At 45.7% G+C, this 25,750-nt stretch overlaps 1 protein-coding gene across 1 annotated transcript in view; it reads right to left on the bottom strand.

The window, feature by feature from the left end:
• Slc16a2 (solute carrier family 16 member 2) overlaps positions 1-23,976 on the bottom strand; it is a 130,837-nt gene extending 106,861 nt beyond the window's left edge. The window contains exon 1 of the mRNA XM_050127326.1: positions 23,326-23,976. Coding sequence (XP_049983283.1) covers positions 23,326-23,767 — 442 coding nt within the window. The 5' untranslated portion in view covers positions 23,768-23,976. The remainder of the gene's footprint in view (positions 1-23,325) is intronic.
• Positions 23,977-25,750: the final 1,774 nt, after the last annotated feature.

Below are 25,750 nucleotides of genomic sequence, written 5' to 3' on the forward strand. Positions count from 1 at the left end.
CTGTCTGCCGGCCCTACTCAGAGTATTATTGGCTGACGAGAGAGGAACTTGTCTCACTTGCTTGCTTTTTTCCTGAAGAGAACTGCTTTAGGTTGGATCTGGAAACTGGAGGTGGGGAAGCCAGGCTGCCAACGGAAGGACAGGACAGATGTGTGGGAACTCTGTCCTGTCCAGCTGCACCTGGAAAACAGAGGGCGCAGATAGTGCTTTGGGAATTCCAGACTTGGTCAGAAGATGAGCGAGCGTGCAGCTCTTCCCTGGAGCTCAGAAACCTGATCGGTCCCAAGGGAAAGAAAGGAAGAAAGAATGCTTGGCCTCCACAGTTCCCATGAGAATTCATAGTCAGGACAAGGAAATAGGACCGTCATTTGCCAGGTGTCCAGCAGCAAAGTAAAGCTTGGGGCTTCCTGTGGGCCTTCTTAGGGGTATGGCCAGTAGTGAGAGCAAAAGCCAAAAATTCTGACCTTGGTTGCTAAGAATGATTTAGAAAACAAATCTAAACATATCATACCTTTAATGTAGCCTTGCAAATAAGGCCTGAAAGGACAGTATGGATCTGGGTTTGATTAACATGCCTGAAAGGAAAGACAGGACACCCTTTCTTCAAGCAACATTCCACATTGCCCCATCTTTGCCCCTCACTTCATTTGAAAATGCACTTAGCAAGTACTTATGATTTATAGTGATATATATATATATATATATATATATATATATATATTCGTGCACCTGGAAAACAGAGGGGGCAGATAGTGCTTTGGGAATTCCAGACTTGGTCAGAGGACGAGCAAGAGTGCAGTTCTTCCCTGGAGCTCAGAAACCTGATCGGCCCCAAGGGAAAGAAAGGAAGAAAGAATGCTCGGCCTCCACAATTCCAACAAGACTTCATAGACAGGTGCTAAAATTCCCCCGATTCGCCTTTATGAAAACTTAGGTCAACTGTTAGCTCTTCTTGCTAGCACGGATGCTCTTACAGTTCTCTGTTCAAACAGGTGCATAACTTAATTCTGCGTCTCCCCTCGATCCTCTTTCATAACAACACCCAGCAAAATATTCTGTATTTAGCAAAATGACATGAGTCTTCCCGAATAAAATCAAAACAATTGAAGGAGACAGAAAGGTTAACACACACTGGGGTAAAAGCTCAGTTAACAAAGTGAGGACCTAGTAAGTTTGAAAGCCAAGTGCAGTGGTGCACACTTGCAATTCTGGCAGTGAGGAGGTGAAGACAGATAGATCCCTGGAGTTCTCATGCCAGCTGGCCTAGCCAAAGCAGTGAGCCCCAGGTTTCAGTGACAGACCCCGTGCCAAAAAGCAAGGAGGACAGCTTCTGAGTAATGGCACCTTAGGCTGACCTCTGGTCTTCACATGTATGTCTACACACAGGTATCTGCACACACTCACATGAAGAAGTGCACTGTATAGTCAGTATCTTTTTGGTCTAACACTTAACTTTCATTAGACTTACTGCATAGTTTTATTTTGTTCCCGGAGACTGATGGTTATCTGAAAAGCAAATCCAGATTGTTCACCTCTCACAGGCATTCAGATGAATTTCCTATAAGGGCACACACTTCCTACCATGTGCACACACAACTTAGAGCTCACTATTTATTATCTATGTCACTTCTCTGAGGCCAGTTTCCTTATCCACAATAACAGATTAATAATAATATCATAAGACAAGCCCCATTTTCCAAATATGTCTGTCCTACTGATTTGCATGGACAAAGGGTTGGCACTATTCTTATAGGTGGAACAAGAAAGCCCTTCTGTACATAAAAACCTGTCAAAATTTGCTTCTGGGAAAGGTAAAAGGATCTTGTGACTTGGTCACAGAGATTTCAGAAGCAGATGGACACCTAGTTCACAGAACAAACAGGGCAGGGAGACAGGATATTAGCTAGACTGGGCAAATTTGAATTTTTGTGTGTACAGAAGGGCAGGCAGGTAGCAGAACATATTCGCAGCCACAGCCTCCCAAGAGAGGAATATGGCAGGGCTCACCAAACACTCCCGAGCCATTCTCTCGCCTGATCCTCAAACCATGTAACACAGATCTAAATGTTTCATGCCTTTAAGTGCAGGCTGCTATTTGGGCCTGTGAGATGGCTCAGTGGATAAAGGCACTTTCTGCTAAGCCTGATGACCCAAGTGAGATTTCCAGGGCCCACATAGTGGAAGAAAAAAAAAACCCAAACTCCTGAAAGTTGTCCTCTAACCTTCAGACATGTGCCTACTCCCCACGAAAAATGTGAAAAAGACTAATTTGTACCAATGAGTGAGTTGATGTGCAGGGTAGTAAAGCACACAGGGAGGAGCATGCAGAAGAGTGGCAGGACTCAGTGTTTTGCATGCATATGTGGACATGCATGCACATGTGTCCACATGTATATGGAGGCCCGAGGTAGATACAGGTCTTTTCTATTGCTCTCCACTTATTTATTGAGTCAGGGACTCTAGCTGAACCTGGGCCTCCCCAATTCTGCCTAGTCTAGCTTGCCAGCTTGTCCCAGGGAATCTCCTGGGACATGAAGAAGTGAGGGAGCTGAGTTAGAGCCCCAGAGCAATTCCGAATAAGCTGAATAGGAGACATTCCCCAGTCTACTGGTGTACAGGCACACGGGGAGAGCCAACGGGGCAGAGAAGAGTGACAGGAGAACACAGTCAAGTGACTCAAGCTGCTGGGATTAATAGTCAAGGATTGCTATAGAGCTGGCTGACCTCTACGCTGTCAGAGCTGCTTTAAGAGTCATTTGAAAGCTGGGGGCTGTGGCTCAGTGGTAAAGAATGTGCCCAGCATGCTCAAAACCCCAGGTTTTAATACCCAGTACTAGAGAGAAATGGAAAGAGAGGGAGGGGGAGAGAGGGAGGGAGTAAGTAATGAAGGGAGGGAAGGCGGGAGAGAGAAAGACAGAGAACACTGTCTAGAAGCATATACTGGTATCCACAGAGAAGCAGGAAGAGGCAACTCGTGAGCGGCAACAGGACTGTGTCTGAATCCCGGCTTTACTGGAAGTGCTAGCAGCGGACCTTGGAGAAATGACCTAACATTTCTGCTCCTCAATACCCTTATGTGGAAAATACTGGAGTGAGAAGCATTGCCCACAGAGTTAATTTGAGGATTAAGTGAGATAATCCTTGGAAAAAAATTTAACATAATGCCTGGCAAGCAGTAGGCTATCAATATTTTTTTTTCTAGTCAAGAAAGTTGCAGTTGAATTCTCACTCTGCCTTTATTAGTGATTTTACTTTAACCACATAAGTGGTAATTATTTCTTAGAGTGTCTTTATACAGTTACGGTAAGTCTGCAGTGATTAATTCATATATGTAAACATCTAGCTTGATGTTAGGGACACAGTAAATGCCCAGGGCCTACCGGCCAACTCTGAACTGAAGTATCTCTAGGATATAAAACCTGAACAGTTTTTCCAGACTTTTGCTGCAGTATCCCATAGTCTTGCCTCATCCTTTGTGCAGGAGACTGAAAATGCAAGCAGGCTCTATTTGCTCTGATGAAAACTGATCCATGGCTTGGTGGTTTGGCTTCTTTATTATGGGGCTATCCTCACTCGCATGGCCAATTTCTTTCTCAGATACAGATCAAACAATTCAGGACTAATGAGGCGGTTACCCACCCATTCCTTGGAGCATACATTATTAGCTCCCATCCCTAACACTGTTGGAAAATCTATAGCATTTCTCTATAGGGTGAAAGTACAGGAGTAAGATCAGGGTCTAGGGGAGAAAGACTGGCCTGTCTCCAATGCCGGACTGGGCAAATGTCTAGCCGAAACCCTGTGAAGACTTTCAGTGGCTCTCTCTTGGAGACCAAAGGTTGTCTCTAAGGCAAATGACAAATGTTGAGGGATGAGAAGGATGACATCAAATGATATTCAAAGCTTTCATTGCTTAACAGTATCCTTCAGAGAAACAGGTCCAAGGGAAGCAGCCATCAGTTAAATATTCCTCTGGCACCCAAGCTTTGTCTTTCATGCACTTCGAAGTGACTTAAGAAGCTCCTTTTTGCACTTGCCAAGTACCCATTGTTGGCAAAACCTTTAAGAAATAACTGGGCTTTCCCTTCAATGCATAAGGACTGGCATCTGACACCCAATCAGGATTACTGTGACTGTTGCCAGTCAACCCTTTACCATTGCCAAGCAAGTGATACAAGTGTATAAATCTTATTTCCCATGCTTTGGTTTCCTCACACATAAGATGGCAGTGGACTATGTGGCTGTTGTCTTTAAACTGAGTCTGCAATTCAGTGAAGGATTAGCTATCTTTCATGTGCACACATGCACAAATACTTAACCACTCTTACTATATCCGTGTTCACACACACACACACACACACACACACACACACACACACACACAGATATTCATCCAAACATACACTCACATTCTCAAGGCACCTTGTGAGGAGCCCTTGTAGTGTGTTCTCTTTCTCAGAAAACTGTAACAAACACATCCTAATTCTAGAATGAGTGCACATTTTGGGCTGCCTGTGACAATCCTTTTTTATTCCTATTTTTCCATAAAAATAGCACCCCAGTTTTGATAGTAAGGGTATGATAACTCTTATACCCCTATCACTACAGCTTCAGGCCCGTTCCCTTCATGAAAGACTACCTTATTCTCTAATCATGTTTACCTCTTCAACTCCACCACGATGGATTTGCTTTAGTGTTTCAACCAAGCAAATAAGCAAAGCAATTTGTGGATCCACATCCCATAGACTGAGAGAAGGGTGGGATGTTCTACCATTTGACTTGAAAGGTATCCAGCCACTGAATTTTTGTTCCAAGTGGGTACTAGGCTTCTTCCTTTTGATCTGCTCATTACTAATTCTCCAGTTATGTGATTTCTGCCCTTCATCCCCAATACTCTCACTTCCCCAACGTTCTCCCTTCCTCTTCCTTTTCCTTTCCCTTCTTCCTCTTAAAGCACTCTGCTCTGATGATATGCTTCAGGCTCTCTCTGAAGCAAATCTACTCTATAGTTCCACATCCTGATACCTTATTCTCAGAGATCTTTGGAACCAGAAGTGACCAAACGGGGTTACAGGGGGGAAGATGGGCAGGAGAGAAAGAGGAAAGCATGGAGTGAGTGAGATTCAACTACCTTTAGGTTCTGTGACTAATTTTCATTAGGATTACTGCCTAAAATTTTTTTTAGCTTTAGGGCGTTTGGGCCAGTGACTATTCCTGTGGCTGGATTAACTGTGTTTTGAAAAAACTCTGAAAATGTTGTCAGCTATTTGCAAACATGGCTATAAATACATTGTGCAGGAAGGAGTTGCAGAGCTATTCCCAGAGCAATTGGGCAGGACCCATGCTCTCCAGCCATGTGGATACACAGTGCAATCTGAGTTTTAGCAGCAGCTGTGCTAACGTGCAAACAAGATGGAGGCCAGGAAGAAGTCCCAGCAAGGGCAAAAGAGGAACTATCAGGACGAAGTCGAGGAGTTTAGGAGGAGCGTCTTTTTTGGACTCTTAGAAGTCAAGTCTGGAGAGAAGTGCAATGCTTTGAGCGGCTCATTTCACAGCTATGAGGCTGGACATACTGCACAGTTTTTTTTTTGGGCGGGGGGAGGGACTAAGCACTTTTAATGGTCAATGTCATGAATTCAAGCTTGAAATCAGATATGTATGTATAATTTTATACATAGATGGGGCTGCCTATACATGCATGCATTGTGGGTAAAGTCTTAGTCCACTTATACCCACATGAGTACATATGTAAATCTGCAGATTAATATACTAATATGACCATGATGATAGTTCATGTAGAAGGTAGAAAGAACTTTCCAAAGGGTTATCACATTTATTCTATCAGTTGAACTTTATCACACAGCTGAGAGGCAGGGATTACAACCTCTACTGCTCCCTTTTTCTACAGAGAAGGAAAGTGAGACTCAGACTTGGCCAAGATTGTGGATCTGGTAAACAGTAAAGTCAGGGCTTCAACAAAGACTACTTGATCTTGTGCCACATAGAATGTAGAGAAGTAAGACAAAGAAGAGTTCAACTCTGGGAATGTCATTGTAAGCTCCCATCCCAAGGCATCTTTTATTTCAATGTCAGACTAAGACCATGAAAAAAAAAAAAAAAACAAAAACGGGGGCCTCAAGGCCAGTGCTAATCTCTGTTGAGCCATGGCCTGGAATGTAGCCTTGAGGTTTCTATTCCTGCCTGGGGTACCAGCCAAGTCCATGCATGGGACATAGGTGAGCCACAACTTTCTTCAGCCGTGTTCATTGGCGATATCCTGGAAGCTATGGGTGGTTTCTTCAGGTTAGAGACTGGAACAATAGATTTGTTTCCTCCTTATTCTCTCCTGTGACTGCGTGTGTATCTATCTTTCCCTTTCTACAAGGCGTAGGCTCACAACATCCGGTCTGACCGGTTCCACCTGAGTCTTCCATGTTTGAGACATTTTATGAAAAGGGCAGATAGCACAGGCCTAAATGTGAGTGGTGCCATCACCAGGGAAGGCAGCAAATGAAGGTCTCTATACCTCCCTTACCTGTGATACTGTATCTCTCCATCTGTTTAGTTAGCAGGCCTATGGAAATTCTAGTTTTTGTTTGAGCTATTCTTCCCATAAGCAGAATTAGGTCAAAGCAACCCCCCCCCAAAAAAAAACAAAAACATAACAACACCCCCCCCCACAAGCCAAACCATTTTGACCCTTGAAGCATGAACCTATCTTATTGTTCACCACTTGGGTTGTTAGAACCTGATGATGCGCAGAGCAACACAGAGGCTGATAACAACATCAGTCTTTCTACAATCACTGACTTGAAGCCCCTGGGATAGTCAGAGCTGTGAGAGTTTGGTCTACCAGTTATCTGGAGGCAGAGGATCCTCATCATTCTTCTCTCGCATCCCAACTCTTCACCAGGATTTTCCCTTGGTAATATTTAGAGTTTCCTGCCAGGTTTTTTCTTGAGACGTCCAGGTATATGTTCTCCACTGCTCCCAGAAGATAATCATCCTTCCAAGTACTATATGGGAGGTCCCAACTGGCAAAGAATTCATGAGGCTTGGCAGGATAAGCCCATGGGAGCAGGATACAGAGCACCCTGCTGTGGATGGAACTGCTTGGGTGGGAAACTACTGTGTGTAGGCCACTCATGATCATTGATTCTTTCCAGAACTAGCAAAACTGGTGTGGGATGATGCCACATGAGAGCCAAGCATAATTTGAGGTGTCAATGAGTTGTCCATATCCAAATAAGAAAAGTAGACATTTATCAATTGCACTTTCAGCATTTAACAGTCTAAATTGAAAAGGTATAGATCTACTCTGCCCACCTCCAGCAATTAACAGTCTAAAAATAAGCCTTAGGGACTCTGAAGGTCCTAATCTAGTACTGGGCTTGGGCAACATGAGAGCAGTCCAGCTAGTCCTTTAACAATGCACCCAGTTTCCAACCAATTCTTGACCATAATTGGGGCAACCTGGGACACATTCTCTCTCTCTCTCTCTCTCTCTCTCTCTCTCTCTCTCTCTCTCTCTCTCTCTCTTGTTGTTTAAGGGACTTTATTGCTTTCATAAAGTCAATTTTTTCCACTTCTTCTATGCTAGGGTGTTCAAGTCCTTCTGTTGTAAGATCATTGGGTTCTGGTGTTTTCATGTTGTTTTTCAGATTGTTGGGTGAATTCTTGCCTTGGCACCTGCCCATCTCCTCCTACTGATGCTATCTAATGGGTCTTCTAAAACAGGATCAGATTTCCCTGCTGGCCAGGGGCCCCGCTTACAAAATGCCCCCGCTCCGTTTCCTGGCTCCTGCCGTGGGCCAAGATCCCTCTCACCACTCAGAAGGGTCTTCAGGAACAGGACCAGGCTCCCCGTTCACCAGGGACCTCAAAAAGGCTTACCACTCTGCAGGCCAGCCACCAAAACAAAGAAACTCCGGCTACCCTCTGCCCCGAGCACCCGACCCAGCGCCCAAACAGGCTGAACTGGGCCCTGCGGAAGGGAGGGAGAAGGAAGTCCCTGGGCGCAAGCTGGGATGGGCCAGGGAGAGAGGGGTCACAGCAGAGGAGGAGCAGCCCCAGCGGAGGGGAGCAGCCCCCGCCGACTGACCGGGGAGTCAAGGGGGTCGGGGAATGCACCCTCTCCGTTTCCTGGGTCCTGCCGCGGGTCAAGAAGACTCTCACCACACAGGAGGGTCTTCAAGGACAGGACCAGGCTCCCCGTTCTCCAGGGACCTCGCCAACAAAAGGCCTACCACTCTGCAAAAAACCTACTTGATTTAGTTGTAGTGGGACAATCTGCTCTCAGTGTGGGCTTCACTGTTTCAAGCTTGGACCATCAAGAAATATAAGTTCGAGTCTCTGCACCATGTCTCTCTGCACGTCTGCGCCGCGTATGGAATTCATCTTTTCTTCAGGACCCTGCACTTGACCCATCTTGGTGCCTTTGCTTGTGTTCTTCACCCAGCCAACCACTCCTATTTTCTTAGCTTCTTCTTCTGTGTACATTCTGAAGCAAACACCTTTTTTCAGTGGGGCAGATCACATCCTGCTGCTTTGGTGATCTCTTTCTTCCTTCCTTCCTTCCTTCCTTCCTTCCTTCCTTCCTTCCTTCCTTCCTTCCTTCCTTCCTTCCTTCCTTCCTTTCTTTCTTTCTTTCTTTCTTTCTTTCTTTCTTTCTTTCTTTCTGTTTTTTGAGCAGGGTTTCTCTGTAGCTTTGGAGCCTGTCCTGGAACTAGCTCTTGTAGACCAGGCTGGCCTCGAACTCACAGAGATCCGCCTGCCTCTGCCTCCCGAGTGCTGGAATTAAATATGTGTGCCATCACTGCCAGGCTCCACATTTACTCTTTTAGGCCACACTGTGTAGATTCACGAATCATAGACTATTAGATGACAAGAACAACAAACATGTATATACTCCCGCAATATGTCAGATGCTGTTCTAAAAACCAGTTTAAAAATGCTTGTCACAACCATATGTAGTGAGTGATTTTGCTATTGTCCTTTTACAAACAGGAAAATAGCAGTGCAGAGAAGTTAAATACAGTGTGCAATGACAAACAGATAGTGAATAGTGAATTCAGGGTTTATCCAGACAGTTTGGCTGCATGTCAATACTGATTTAAGCTGGCTCTATAAAAAGGTCCCCCCCTCCATAACACAAACTTCTTTTAAATAATAAAACTGTTGTGATATCTGGAAAGCAATATTCTTGTTTTTTTGTTTAGATTTATTGATTTTGTTTTATGTGTTTTGCTTACACATATGTCTGTTCACCATGAGTATATCTTAAGGGGCAGAAGAGGGCACTGCCTTGTAACTGGAGTTACGGATGGTTGTGAACTACCATGTGGAAGCTGGAAACTGAACCCGAATCCTCTGTAAGAGTAACAAGTGCTCTCAACCACTGAGCCATTTCTCTAGCCCCTGGAAAGTGGTCTTAGAGTAGAGGTTATTCAGGAAATATTTCCTACAATGCTAAGTCAGTATGTCATAATTGATTCTAGCAAATGCCAACTGTGCATTGAGGTATTTTTTCACTTGCACGAGTATCCACACATGCATGCACATGTACAGGCTTCTCTGGTTGCTCTTTTAAAATTATGACATTTATTTATTTGTGTGTGTGTGCGTGTGTGTGCATGTGTGCACATGAATTTGCTGTCATGCCATGCTATGTGTAGAAATCAAAGGATAACACAGGAAATAACTTTTCTCCTTCCACCACGTAGGTCTTGAGAGTGGAACTTAAGATTGCTAGGCTTAGGGGTCTGGGGTGGGGGAAAGATGAGGGGAGCAGCAAAGGGAGTGGGAACTGGGTTAGGTATGTAAAATGAGAAAAGATTGTTTTTAGAAAATAAATTTAATAATAATAACAAAAATAAATTTTTAAAAAAAGGAAGGAAGAAAGAAAAGAAGCCATAAATTGGGGTTGGTTGAAAGAAATTGAATCTCAAAAGCCTTTGGGGAAGGTTTAATATGATCAGAACGCATTGCAAAAATTTCTCAAAGAAATAATAAACATACTTTATTTTATTTTATTTTATTTTATTTGTGTTTAGCACCTGTTACACGCAGTGCCTGTGGATGTCATAAAAGGGATTCGGATCCACTAAGGATGGACTGGCAAGTGGTTGTGAGCCACCATGTGGGTGCTAACAAATGTTAATAAAAATTGTTCTTTTCTCACCAAAAGATTGTTGGGCTTGGTGGCAAGTGTTTTTATGTACTAAACCATCTTGCAATCCCTCTTTACTTTACTTGATGGAATTCTTCAAGGATATAGGACTGAGACTATGTGATAGTTACTCAAATCTGTGAGACCAACTTTTCATTTTCATCAGAGTAGTTCTCTTGTTTACCACTTCACCATGCCCATCATCATCATGCCCAAGGTCTTGGGAAGCTGTGCATTGGTCCATATTTCTCATTTCATAAGGAGAGAAATTTGAAGTCCGGAAAGGAAAAGCGGCTTAGCAAGGTCATAAAGCACTCACTAACAGAACTCCTCCCCTCTCCTCTCCTCTCCTCTCCTCTCCTCTCCTCTCCTCTCCTCTCCTCTCCTCTCCTCTCCTCTCCTCTCCTCTCCTCTCCTTCCCTTCAACCACTTTTTCCTTTTCCCTCCCCTTCCCCTCTCTACTCACTGGTGACAGTATCTTTCTGGATCCCAGCCACAAGGTCTCAATTATGCCTGAATCTTTCCTTCCATAACTCTTGTTTCTATGCCTTTAATGGCACGACTCCTGATTGCTTCTTTTGTCATACTACATATATTGCTTCTTACTCATACACTTTTCAAAAAGATTTATTTTTTTATTTACAGTTTTTGTAATTCGCTTTGCCTACATCCATGTCTGTGCACTACCTGCATGCCCAGTGCCCAAGGAAGAGGTGAGACTCTATGCGGGTGCTGGGAATCAAACTGGAGTTTTTTAAAAGAACACATGCTCTTAACCACTGAGCCAACTCTCCAGCCCCTTAACCACACACTTAAACTTTATACTGTTACCAAGTTTAGCAAAATTTCTGTCACAGCTTTCTGAAAAATCCTGCATTTTTACTCCTGTGGAACATGCAATTAGGAGACTTGGGTTAGAATCACTGTCTACTCTCAGCTCTGTTAAATATTTGCCCCCAGTCTGCTGTCTATTTTTTGCCCCTAGAAAAGGAGAACAATTTCTCCCCAGCCCTTCCATACAATGAATTTCCCCCTAATAGATGTGAATCCTATTAAGTTGTTATTTACTAGATCCCATCAATGTAGTGCTTGATGTGACCAAAGACGCTGTTACATGATGAGCTTAAACGATTTCATGTAACTGTCTGGTCCAAGGATTTAGAAAAAGTGAGATGTCACTGAGACAATGGGGATGTTCTATTGGGAACTCACCAAGGCCAGCTGGCCCGGGTCTGAAAAAGCCTGGGATAAAACCGGACTCGCTGAACATAGCAGACAATGAGGACTACTGAGAACTCAAGAACAATGGCAATGGGTTTTTGATCCTACTGTAGGTATTGGCTTTGTGGGAGCCTAGGCAGTTTGGATGCTCACCTTACTAGACCTGGATGGAAGTGGGTGGTCCTTGGACTTCCCACAGGGCAGGGAACCCTGATTGCTCTTTGGGCTGACAAGGGAGGGGGACTTGACCGGGGGAGGGGGAAGGAAATGGGAGGCGGTGGTGGGGAGAAGGCAGAAATCTTTAATCAATAATTTAAAAAAAAAAGAAAAAGAAAAAGTGAGATGTTAACCTACAGTGTGCCCGGTAAGAGATGACTATTGTAACTCAATAAGATTCTTTTCTCCTGGGACTCACAGGATCTGGAGACCATTTGGGACCTGGGCTGAGCGGCTGAGAGCTTCTGCCACTATGCTCTTCTTGGCCCCAGAGTGTTTAGGAAAAAATGTCTGGGCTGCTGACACAGAAAAGCAGGTGGTGTGGCCAGACTGCTGTGCCACAAGCCGTTTTCAAACGTCTTTTTTTGTGACCCGATGCCCAGACACCCCCTCACCCTGTGCCCTACTTTCCAAATGTCCTCAGTAGTTTTTCTTCCTCCATCCTTCTCCCCCACCCCATTCTACCTGCTGGGTAGGGCATAATGGGGAACAATGACTCCCTGGGCTTCCAGAGAGTAGCCCCCCCAAATAGAAACAAACAAACAAACAAACCCAGAATTTGAGACACAACCAAATTGTTTAATTTTTGTTCTAGTTTTTGTTTTGCTTTGTTTGAGATAGAGTAGTGCTATGCAGCCCAACCTGGTTTTGAAAAATTGTCTAATTCTCAACTCCTATTCTGTTCCCTTTGCCCAGTCCCCACACAGCTAAATCCTATGTCAAGTTTCAATCCTACCAGCAAGTTTCCCCTCAGTCCACATTCTTCTCTCTTTGCCCATATCACCACAAGAAAATGACAACAACATTCAGTCCAGTGTACACATAGTTTATGTTTTTCTACTTGGCAATAACCATAGCTATTTTGAATATTGTATCTTTTCAAAGAAATTGTAAACTTTTTAAGGGACACTTCTCTGGCTCATCTGGAGGTCAGTCCGGCACACGGTAAAGACCTATTCACTTGGATTAAACACACAATTCATGCGATTGGAAGGGAATGGATGGGGAGTTCTTGTGAGCCAGGAAAGAACCCACACTTACTTAGTAGGTGCCAAACTGTATGTTAGATGCTGAACATGCATTGTCTCGCTTAACCTCCACATCAGTGATGATGTTATTTTAGGTACTAGAAAACTAATAAATTATCTAAGATATTGGAACATTTGTCCAGGAACCATATGGTAAGGCATCTGGTTCTAATGCTTCTTGATTATAAAGCCCATAGTAAAAAAAAAAAATGGAGACAGCTGAATGTCCATCAGTAGGACATTGATTAAATAAATTATGATATACCCATTTAATAGAATGTGATATTGCTGCAGCAAAGAATGAGGGTTTGCTTTATGGACTTAATGGTACACTTTCAAGTTTGAAGGCAAGTTAGGAGATAATGTGGACTATGGTCCATCATTTGCACTTTGAAAGTAGGCTATATGCTCAAAGGCTAGTAGAGACACAGAATTCTGCAAGGACACCCTAGGAGCACTGGCAGCCTCGGGGAGAGAAACAGGGTAGCAGGGAGACAGGAGGGAAAGACTTTCCACTTTTGAATTTCATCCCTGTCTGTTTGCACAAAGTAGCCAGTGATTGAGACGTGTGGAGCAACTCATTCATTTCACTCACTGCTTAACCTCTTTGCACACTAACCTCCACTACAAATGGGCTGATTTCTCTCTCTCTCTCTCTCTCTCTCTCTCTCTCTCTCTCTCTCTCTCTGTCTTTCCATACTTCCCCCATCTCTTGGTTGGGGGCAGATTGGGGACAGACCTCAGGACCGTTAGGCCATTGACCTATAATTTTAGGCCTTCATTCAGTTCAGACATTTGAATAACAGAAAATCAAGATGTTTACTTGCAGTGTATTTAAAATTCTTATTTTAACCAAGGGCTTGTGGATTGCATTTTGTTACCAGCTCTGAAAGAAAAGGGTGGCACATGCATATAATTCCGGCATTTAAAGTCTGAGGCAGGAGAATCATCATGAGTTTGAAGATAGCCTGGGCTACAGAGTAAGGCCCTGTCTTAAAACAAAACAACAATAAAGCAAAAGCCATTTCCTTAGACAACTAAGTGGCCTTAGAGAGGGCTTCCTCAGTAGCCACTGAAATGCAAGCTCAAAACTACTACTGCAGTCCTTTCTTGTGAAGGCCACAATCCTGTGGCCTCTGTTCTCCTGGCACTATCCTGTTTAAAACATAAGGAAACTGGCCCACTCAAAAGCTGATTACAAAGGAGCAAGGCTCCTTCTAAACTTAATGTCCCCTTGCCCAGACCTTCTGACCTTAAATATCCCTTTCCTTCTTCCTTACTACCTGCAAGAGTACAAGGAGGCTCCGTGAGGTACCCTCGGGAGGAAGTGACGCTCTAATTCCACCCACCATCTAACACCCCACCCCTAGCAATTCCTACTGAAAAACTCAGCCCTTGACAGAGTGAGGTTTGTGAGCTCCTGCCAAGTGCTGTAAATATTTCCACATGCCTTTGTTTTCCTTGAATGTATAGGACCTGGGAACTGCCACCCCCCCCTTGGAGGTCTCCTAGAGCTGAGGAAAAAAAAAACACAATGAGTCCAGTCCTTAGCTTTTGGATGTCAGATCAAACTGCAGAAGAATATGGAGAAAAGATGGGGCAGAACCGGGGTGGAGAGAGAGAGGGAAGGAGGAGATATTTAGAGAAACATTTAGACAAAAGCACAATAACTCCGTTTCCAGGACCTAGAAAGGGATCATAACAACAACAATGACCAAGATTGACAAAGACCTTTTACAAACATACAGTCACATCCCACCCTGACAGAACTAGCAAATTAAATACTACTTTCTGAGGGTAGCTTTGAGTCCTTTGTATGTGGGGACTGCTGAATCCTAGAAAGGTTATCTGGCTTATTCAGGACGAAAAGATAAAGACATGACAGTTTCTCTGACACTTTTTTGGCTCAAGAATTATGATTTTTTGCACATAGACTCTGGGTAGGGTGACATGCGTAGTGAGAAAATGATGCCCTGCATCACAAGACTGTCCATCCTTTGTTTACTAAGCCCTAGCTTCCTTAGTCATAAGGATATCCAGAAGATGCAAGAATGAGAAAACTCCACAGTAGCGTCTTGCGGTAGCTGCTCCCACAGCTGTACTATGTGTTAAATCATGGTAAAAAAAAAAAGCAGGATTTCTGGACTTAGACTTTTGATATAAAAGCCCTGGCTTTTGACACATGAACTTAAAAATGATCTCTCCGTGCCTTGATTTATCTACAAATTGGAGGGAGTGGTGGTATCTACATGATCAAACTGTTGAGAATTAAATGCATTGGTCTATCAAATGTTCAAGATGGCACTTTACATAGAAATAATTGCTGTTAAATAAACATTGCTTATTATCACTGCTTTGTTACTACCCTTATTAGGGTGCTCAGCATAAGTATGGAGCTAAAAGACAAAGAAATCCAACGGTGAAATGCAGCAAAGGCAGGCAACTACATAGGCTCTATGCTTCATATTTTCCCCTACTAGTAGAGGAGGGCTAGTAAGACATCATCTCCTATCTTCTACCCAGTTCTTTCATACTCGAAGGAAGGACATGGGCCATCAACAGAATTCTTTTGCTTGTCTGTTCAGTAACTTGAAGAAGTGGCTGAACCGATGACCTCCATCACATAGACACCTTGTCAAAAGGAACTTGGCCAATTGGCCCAGGTAGACATCATCCACCTAGCTGTACACACATACACACAGGTCTGAGCACACGGGTGCATGTGCATACCATTACAGTGGAGGTAAAATGGTAGGTGGGCAGATCCACAGGATACACTAGGCGACAGTCTTTCTTGGGACTGCTTATTTAGCAACCTCTCCTTTCCCTGTTTCTCTTCAGCCTCGTAGAAACAGGTAAGCAACTAACTCAGGAACTACCCTCTCCTCTTTCTGCCCTTCCTAAAGTGCCTTTGTTCTTTTTATTCTTGAGGGTTTGAGTATTTGTTTTCTCCATTCTATAATCTCTCTAAAATCATCTATATTTTGCTGACAAAAAGAGAGATGGTGGGAGTTTAATATAATATGAACCAGAACCCTGAAGCTAAACGCAATCTGGAGTTCTGGAGTCCTAGATGATGGAGAACAATGATGTTGAGGATTTAAAGCAAAAAGTGGAGAGATTACATGAATTTTATTAAGACTCAATTACATTACCTCCTGGGCTAGGCGCCTAGGGTTGTGAAAAGAGAAGGCATGGAAATGACCAAAAGTGTTTCACAGTGGCTATTCTACCACAAAATTCCAGAGGTGATGATTTCTGTACCCCTGAGCACTCTGTAGAATGTCATCCTCCACTCAGAGTGGAAAACAAGAGAGGGGAGAAAAGAAGAAGGAAAGAGGACTCTCTGTAGGATCTGTATTGGTGGTCTTGAGACCCACAATTGGAGTTGAGCTTGTGTAACACCTTAAACTCCAGCTGCTTTTCTAACTAAGCCATGGAGACCAAGAGAAGAGAGAGAACAATATGGGGGAGGGAGGAAGACGACATATCTAGGAAATGTGATAAAAGTACACGATGAAAAGTGAGGCCAGCTGAGCCACTGTGCTTGGGGCAGCTAATCTCACACTTCCCTCCCTTCTCAAGCCCAGAACATGCAAAGTGGAGAATAGAGGAGGGCACGACTGCTAAGATGAAGAGGCTGCATGCTTTCAAGGCAACCCAAATGGTACAAGGTCTCCACCCACACGGGGATGCTAAGTGATTTCAAATAAGCAGCTAATGTACCCACTTTAACAGCAGGTGGTTACATGTCCCTTAGGTCTTTTATCATCCCTGAAGCCAGAGATGTCTGGAATGGCCAAAACTCCCTTCTCCGCAATATCTGAATACTAGGTGGCATGCAGAAAAAGGGCAAATGCGAATTCAGAGTGGAACCTGAAATATATGTCTCATAGTTTCACAATTGGGGAGTAGCAAATGGGTCTTAGCCAAGAAGTATGAGCCATGAGAAGGCTGACCATACTCCCCACCTTTACCTAGCATGTTTTCTAGGCTGAATACTTTGCATCTCTTTCACAATGAGTTCAACCCTGTAGAAAGATGGGGAAAGACTTCTTTCAGATAGAACGCTCACAAATGCCTGCCTGAGGGTATACATGTGCACACACATTCATGTTTTAAGAACAAGGCCTGGATGCCACATATGGTTATGCATGCTTGTAATCTGAGTACTCAGGAGGTAGAGACAGGAGGATTACTGCAAGTTTGTGGGCAGCCTTTTCTGTGTAGTGAGATCTTGTCTCAAAAGACAATCGATCAAGCAAGCAAGCAAACAAACAAAACAAGTCATTTTTTCTAGGGTTTATACATCCAATCCCAAGTGAGAGTTCCTTGCAAGACAAAAGTACCCATTCCACCATGCACACAATTGAAAACAAACAAACAAACAAATCATCAAGCAATTCTTTTCTTTTAACAGATAAAACAAAGCAAACTCCAAAGATGTTGATGGAAGGAGCAGGGCACCCTCCTGAGAAACTGGTCTTCTCAAAAGGTTGAGGTAGCATCCCTTACATACTTCTGCAAATGTTGGTAATCTGGCTGCTTGCTTATTCTTCACAGAAACATTGCCAAATGCCAAGAAAATAAAAATCCTGTGAAAAAGGAAGAACACTCCATGCCTGCTGCCTCATTAGGCACACTCTCAGCCAAACCCAGAGCAAAGCTACCGGTAACCAGGAATGACATGAATGCAATCACAGCCTTCTCTATGATCGTAAGCAGCAGCCACTCTCTGCGAGGGGAGCCCCAAGCCAGCTACAAAGACGCCCTGTCTGAAGCCCCCTAATGGAAAGCTCTGTATCACATTCAGAAATCTTGTTTTCCACTTCTAGCCTGAAGTAACAGCAAGCCAAGGTCACACTGACCAAGCATTTCTGAGAAATGAGCTGTAGGAAATTAAATTTTAAGAGAGGGATCTGGGGCTGTAGAGTGAGCCCAGTGGCTAAAAGCGTTTCTGCTTGTTGCAAAGACCCAGGTTCTATTACTAGCACCCGCATAAGGCCAAATACCCCTTTGGGCATCAGGCACACATATGATGCTTAGACATGCATGCAGGCAAAACACTCATACACATAAAATAATAAAAATAAATCTATTTTTTAAAAGGGAGGGGTCCAAGTTGAGGCCTGGGGGAGTGCTTTCAGCACAATGCCTTTGAGGAACAGAGTCAATTACTTGGAAAGAGCATAATACAGATCTACCCTGCTAACAGCAGGCCAAGTTGAGAGAATTCTTTTGGAAACTCAGTTCTCTGCTGACCAGGACATTTTAGGAAAAATATATGTAGGCTCCAAGTAGCTTTTGCACACTGAACAAAAAAGAAGTGGGTCTTTTTAATGGTACACGGATAGTCCAATAGTCCTTAAAAACAAACAAGATAGGAGAATGATGTCTGTGTGATTTTCTTGGCTTTCCTAATATACTCCCAACCTTACCTAACTGATCTTTCAGGAAGCTTAACGAAGTTTTGTCTGCCTGAATGTGTCAAAACATATGCTAGGCAAATAGGAAAGCATAAGCCATCCCATAATTCTAGAAGGATATAATGTTGGGGTTTCAAAGTTCACATACCTGACTTTTCTCGTTTTATAGATAAATAACTGAATTACCGAGCAGGCTGGGAACACAAGTTGTGTAACTCCTAGTTATTGCCACTGCTATCATTGAGAACCCCAGCTTTGAGGGGGTTCAGATTTGGCCTGAGGTATTGCTTTTTTTAGACTTATAATAAGTTTTGTTTCCCAACACCACTAGGAGGAGGAGTTGAGAGGAGAGGAGAGGAGAGGAGAAGGAGAAGGAGAAGGAGAAGGAGAAGGAGAAGGAGAAGGAGAAGGAGAAGGAGAAGGAGAAGGAGAAGGAGAAGGAGAAGGAGAAGGAGAAGTTGTTTACAATGATCACTTGAGGACACTGGACAGTGAACCAAGGCTCTGGATTCGCTCAGCTAGCAGCTCCAACAAGCATTTTCTTGTTCGGTTTTCCAGTGTCCTAGCCTCTCATTTTCATTCTTCACAGCATGAATCAAAGTCACAAATTGGGAACTACGTTGTTTGGGGAGGAGGCAGAGGAAGGATTTGAAAGACGTCTAGCCAATGGACCTGTGGCCTGAAGCACCATGGTCATTGCTGAGCCCACAGGATCTTGTTCTTCTGGACAGTAGGCACAAATCTTCACGCAAAAATCAGAAGATTGACAGATTTATTTAAAAGATACCTCAATCTCAAAGTTAACTACTTCCCAGGAAACCCAGTGAGACACTGAAGGAAGGAGTTAGAAACCCTACAATGAGGAGAATGACAGCGTGCTCTGCCTCTGTCCCCACTCACTTGGGGGATTCGGAACCACTGTCCTATCTGGTGCATTTTCTGGGTAGGAGAAATCCCTAGTTTCCATAGTAGACTAATCTTTTTTATGCCTAGAAAGTTCTGTCTCTGTCAGGGTAGACCACCAACCCAAACCAACTTGTACCAGTAGTGAACCCTCCTTACTATTGCCACGTTCTTTAGTAGTGAGAGCCCTGGCCCTTGCCTCTCACAGAAATTTTCAAGGACTATGCTTATAAACTCTCCAATAAAAGTGTTTCTCATCGGGCTTGAGAGATGGCTCAGAGATTAAGAGAACTGACTGTTGTTCCGGAGGTCCTGAGTTCAATTCTCAGCAACCACATGATGGCTCACACCCATCTATAACGAGATCTGGTGCCCAGAACACTAATAATAATAAATAAATTAAAAAAAAGTGTTTCTCATCATGCATATCTTTGTGGTAGACTGGAAGTCAAGGTTGAAAGGGCAAGGTCTGGGCTACTCTGAAGCACTTTAAAACAGACTTCAGTGTTAGCAACTCTGGATAAATTCTGCCTTATCTGTTGAACTTAAACCCCAACCTTGCCTCTACTTAGGATTTCAAGAGTGAGTTGGGACTAGGAACCAATAATCTCTTTTCTTTCTCATCATAAAACTCAGCTATTGTCACAAGAAACCATGTTTGCTCTATATATTCCACCCCAAATGTCTGGCTACTTCCTGGCCTATCTGATGCATTTTCTGGGCAGGAGAAAGCCCTAGTTTCCATTACTTCTACAAAAGCTTATGCTCCCGTCTCTCTTGATCTTTTTCCCTTTTTACCCCTAAACCAATCTCGGTTATTTGTAATGTTCCCAGGAATCCTTTACCCCTCTTTTTTTAAAATTACTTTATAAATAATACCAATCAAAATTCCCACTTCCTCCCCTCCTCCCACTCTCCCTCACACCCTCACCCCCACCCCCTCCAGTCCTAAGAGAGGGCAAGGCACCCTGCCCTGTGGGAAGTCCAAGGCCCTCCCCACTACATCCAGGTCTAGGAAGCTGTGCATCCCAAGAGAATAGGATCCCAAAAAGTTAATACATGTAGTAGAAACAGATCCCAGTGCCATAAAAATACCAATGATAGCTTGTGCTGGAGAGGATGTGGAGTAAGGGGTACCCTCATCCATTGCTGGTGGGAATGCAAACTTGTGCAACCACTTTGGAAATCAGTGTGGCGATTTCTCAGGAAATTGGCAATCAACCTACCTCAGGATCCAGCAATACCACTCTTGGGAATATACCCACAAGAAGCTAAACCATACTACAAAAGCATTTGTTCAACTATGTTCATAGCAGCATTATTTTTAATAGCCAGAACTTGGAACCAACCTAGATGCCCCTCAATGGAAGAATGGATAAAGAAGGTGTGGCACATATACACATTAGAGTATTACTCAGTGGTAAAAAACAATGACATCTTGAATTTTGCATGCAAATGGATGGAAGTAGAAAACAATATCCTGAGTGAGATAACCCAGACCCCAAAATATGAATATGGTATGTACTCACTCATTAGTGGATTCCAGGAACCCTTTATCTGCCAGAATCCCAGGCCTAGGTCCTAGGGAGAGCTGGCTTCCCTTAAATGAGCTGAAGCAACACACAAAATATATAGCTGGAGGCACACCCAGAACCTCAAAACCACAGAATCCACAAAGATTGTATATTACCTGCTCTAGGACAACCGAAATTCCACTTTCCTTCTACCTATTCATTGGCCTGTGCCCAGAGAACCCGTGTTTGGAATTTTCTATCAGACATCAAAATTACCTTTTGCTGGGACTTTCAGCACTGCAGAACCTTGGACCCACTAAGCCATTCAGCACAGCTTCATGGCGAAGTCAGTGTCAGGCGTAAGCAAAAGCAGTTTGGATTGTAGAATACCTCCAATTGTAGAACCGGACAATGCACCAATTTCCTTAAGTGCCCTCCCGACTGGTTATTGGGCAAATAATTGCTGATAAAGATAGTAGCAAAATATTAAGCTTTCTCTATTTATTTGCAACACCAGGCCTGTCAGTGACATAGGTGGCCAGGGAATTTTGAAAGGCTGAAGAAAGTGTATAAAGGCAAAGACAATTGGAATCTCAAGGTTTAAACAGTGGCTTGGGACAGACATGGTGGCACTTGCCTATAATCCTAGCACTTGTAAAATACAGAATTAGTAGGGTGTTACTGACTTCCAAAATAAAAACCGAGGCTTTGCTGAGAGGCCCAGTATCAAAAAGAACCTCAGTGAAATCACAATATACAACAGCAAGGACCTACGCCAAAGTATTCTCAGACCCTTGGGACATACCAAATTCCTTTCTGTCTCTTCCTGACCTATACTCTCTACAGTTTAAACCAATAACTCCAGCTCCTCAGAGGACCTAGTCTGTGTTAGCATACACGCTAGCCACACCTCTGGGAAGACCACAGAACCACCACCCCCTCCAGCTGCACTGTGAGGTATTGACCGGAAAGTCCCTAGCAGCCCTCCCCCTGAGTCTCCTATGATCACCTACTTTGAAGTCTGTTCCGCAGCAGAGAACCTCTTCCTGGTAAAATAGTGGGTTTTCCAAGTTTTATTGCGTATTCCTAAGGCCCCAGCTCTAGATCACATCACATAAATGCAGGGGGCTAACTTCAGCTCAGCCTCCACTGCTTCCCTTTAAGTTTCGCCTAAACTTTGCCACTGACCCTGAAGGCCACTAGCCTGCCTTCAACCACAAGGCAACTCTCAGCAGGTGCCCACCCCCCAGTAACCTAGGCAACAGCCTGTGGGCCTAACTTGGCTGCTTTCCCAAGAGCCCCTGATCTGCATCAACGCAGGAAAAAGGTGGTCCCAGGGAGTGTAGACACAGCCTTCCAAGCAGGAGTTGTTCCATGGAATCCGGGGAGCCCTCCACTCCGTCATGGAATGGCTTAGGCTGTTGTGAGACTGCCATTTACAGTCGCTGAGAGCACTCGAGATCTCCTCAAGTGGGGCCTGTACACTGCAGCTGTGCCAATGGGTCACAAGGTCTGAGGCACAAGAGTCCCAAAGCCCCTTCTGCCAGACAGTCTAGCAAAGCTGCAAACAATACACGGCCTCAACTGAAGGCTGTGGGAGAGGCGTGTCTAAAAGCAACCCTCAAGTGGGCATCCCGGAATTCAAGGTTTCTATTTCACTTGATAATCCTCAAGTCCCCTCTTTTTGAGGCTGGCAAGAGAGGACCCTCGCAGCTCCAGGAGAACACTGTGTTTTCGACTTTTTTTTCCAAGTAGGGAACTTGAGGAGGTGGTGAGGGCATTTCTGGCTGTACTGACAGCCCAAAGAGAGGGACGGATTTTCATGAAAGGGTATGGCAAGCCCCCAGCCAGCTCCAGAAACACTCTCATCACAATGGCCGAGGGGCTTCTGCAGAGGCGAATGAGTCTGTTTCCCCAGATCGCTGAAGGGTCTCCCTGCTAAAGAGTCTGCACACACAGGGTCCCATACCCAAGTGCCTGGAAAGGGAGGGCTCTGTCTCCAACCCTGCCCATGACCTAGTCATTCCCAAGCCAAAACTGGAGTGGCGGGGCCAAAAAACCATTCTTACTTGGGAAGGAAAGAGGCCCCCATCGGATAACAGAGGTGCTGGGGCACCAGAGACCGCGCAGCTGAGGTGTGGAGAGAGCCGCAAGACCCATTCTTCCTGCCGCCTCCCTGCCTCTTTTGGGGCTCGACTTCCAGTGAACAGCGAGCCGCTTGCTGCCCGGGAACAGCAGGCGACCGCCTGGCCTGGCTGGGCCATACCCACAGCAGGCAGAGACGCGCGCACACGCCCCCCCCCCCCCGCACTCCTCCCTTTCTCTTCTGCAGACACACACGCCTACCATGTGTTTGACTCTGAGCGAAGAGTCATCAGGATTCCTGAAGTGGTTTTGACAGAAAACCCGCTCTGGTCCCCGGAAGGAACAGGGGCTGCTGCAGAGACCCGCTGTTCCGTGCTTCTCTTGGAATCCTTCAATCTTCTTACTCTCTCGTGTCTACACGACTTCGCTCCCCACCTCCGCCCCCAAATCCTGCAAATATTTTCCCCAGCACACATGGGCAAAGTACTTTAAACAATCTAAAAGGTGAGTCTGGATTTGTCCCAGGGCAAAAAGTTCATTACTTTGCCTGTAACCAATGAATGCCCCAGCTCTCACCCTTGGTACTGCTTGAACCCTCCACTGCCCAGGCTGCCCAGAGCCCTGCAATTCATGCCCTAGCAGGACATGGGTAAGGAGTAAGAAAGGCGCTTTGAAAGGGCGCCTTAGACCAAGAGGTATGGGGATGACGATGGGGGCAGACATCCTTGCCCACAATGCCAGGTGGGGCACGTGGGACCACTCACCTGCTTGGAACTCCACTTGGCGATTTTTCTCTTTTTCCTCTTCTAGTAGCATGGAGTAGAGGATCCCAACAGAGTTATGGATGCCGAAGATGGAGCCGTTGCACCAGGTGGCTGCAAACACCACTATCCAGCCGAAGCCACCTTCGGGAGGCTGGAAGCCACGCGCAGTGCCTCGGGTCTCCACTGTGGGCGTGGGCTCGGGTTCTTGCACGGGCTCAGCCTCAAACCCCAGTTCAGGCAGGGGTGCAGGATCGGGTAGGGGCTGAGGCTCAGGCTCAGGCTGAGGCTCGGGCGGGGGCACAGGCACCGGCTCGGGCTCCGGCTCGGGCTCCGGCTCGGGCTCCGGCTCGGGCACCGGACTACACACCGGCTCCTGATATTCCTGGTTTGCCTCCTGACAGGGCCCCTCAGCTTCCTCGCTCGCCGGGCTTGGCAGCGCCATCGCGGCCAGGGGACTGACTGTGGCTTGCTGGAGCCGGAGGAGCTGTTGTCTGGCTGGTACTTGTTTCTGCCGCTACTGCTGCTGCTGCCGCTCCGAGCACTGCTGCCGCCGCTGCCTCAGCCCCTACCTCCTCCTCCTCCCAGCGCCTAAGCTGGCCAGCCCGTCCCGCGACAGACGGTCCCTCAAGCCCTCTCCTTCTCCTCCCCCGTCCAACCCTCCTCCTCCTCTCCCCACGTCATCTCTCTCTCCTCCCCCTCCTCCTCCCTCCCACCTCTTCCTCAACAGGCAGCCGCTACAACCTCGCTCTTCTCCCCAGCCCTTCCTCCTCTTCTTACTCGCCTACCTACTCTAGGCGTTGCTGCCACCCCCAAACTCCTCTTTCAAATTACTGAATCCTATTCTTGTTTAGATGCTTAGAAGAAGAGTTAAATTAGCAAAAAGAGCAGAAACAACCTTGCCCTCTTCTCCCCTCAGGTCCCAGAACCCACATTGATCAAGCTCCAGCCTCAAAAGGAAGACCCTGTCTGTTCTTCGAGTTCACGTCCTCCTTGCTTACAAGCAACCTGCAACTAGACTAGTCGGTCCTGGGAACCCCAAGACAAGAGCTAGTCAGTGACAGACCCCACCCTGTCCTCGGGAGTCCTTGTGTTTCCACTTGGATTCGAGACGGGTGACCTAGAGGGTACAGCCTGGACTTAGGACAGAGGGTGCACATAATCTTCTCAAGCCTGGAACTCAGACACTCCACTGACCTGCGCACCCCTCAGAGTCGGGGCCCCCTACCCCCGCGCTTCCCGGCAAATCCCTGGCGGGACTGAGGGGAGGAGGCGGCCCCGCAGCGAGGCCCGCCCCTCTGGGCAGTCAATCAGGGCTTTGTTTGCGCCAACCTGGAGCCCAGAGGAGCCACAGAGGGCCGGGTCTAGGCTTGGCCAGGGCAGACTCTGGGCCAGGGGCCGGGCCAGGAAAGGAGGGAAGTACAGTGGCACCCGAGGGGGCCCAGATCAGGCCCCCTGCAGGACACAGAGCTCAGTTCAGGTTCCTCTTGCCTCTCTGTTCCACACTCAGGAGCAAGAAATGAGGTCCAGATGGAGCTGCTAGTTTGGTCAAGGGTTTTTCGGCCCCTGACATCCTGTTCAGGGGGCCTGGACCTCCGCTTTTCGCTTTTCGAGTGCCTTGTACTCTGAAAAGCCCCTAATGCAAAGGGATGTCTGCTAACCACCCAGTTCCCTTTCCCACCACACTTCAGGCACAAACCTCTGAGTCCCACTTAATGTCCAAGACTCAGACCTCAGCCCTACCTTGGAAGGGAGGGTTTGTTCTCAAGGGAGTGCCTGAGTCCTAAAAAAGGGAAAGGGGACTCTGTCTTGCTGGTGAGCAGTGGTGCCCAGCTCAGCTCTCATCCACGCGGTAATTCCAAGCCACTCTGCTTTTCCTAAGGGTGTTCACTTGCATTAGCAAGAGGTGAACGCCAATCCCTTTTTACCTTGCATCTGATTAACCTTTCTGCTAGATGAAAAACTGTCTGTCAGGTGGAAACGCAGCTCAGGGCTCCTGGGCTTCGTCTGATGCTAATGAATGCAGTCTTTAAGCACATGAGACAGGCGCAATTGGGTGTCTAGGATAGAGATGTCCTGTGGCTTGTGGTTCCATGAAGGAATCAACCAAACTCACAGATCACAGGGTCTTGCCAGCCTGCGGAATATCATTTTGCAAATGAGTAAAGCAGGTCCCCTATTGATGGGTAGCAAATATTATTACCTGCTTCTTGTGGCCTCCAAACTGAAGCAAAACTAAGGTCAGTCATTTATTGCCCTAAGGTCATGGGCAAGGCAAATACAAGGTGAAATTTAAAGTAAGTCTTCACATAGAAAAGTCAGGGGTTCCCTATGGTTCAGCACAGGGATCTAGAATTTGCTGCTGGGATGGGGAAGAGAAATGAGCTAACCAAGCTATTGAAGGGTTCTGGGGGAAGGCTATGTATGA

The sequence above is a fragment of the Alexandromys fortis genome, unplaced genomic scaffold (assembly GCF_014885135.2).
Source record: "Alexandromys fortis isolate MF-2015 unplaced genomic scaffold, M_Fortis_MF-2015_v1.1 scaffold_266, whole genome shotgun sequence".
Classification (NCBI taxonomy): domain Eukaryota; kingdom Metazoa; phylum Chordata; class Mammalia; order Rodentia; family Cricetidae; genus Alexandromys; species Alexandromys fortis.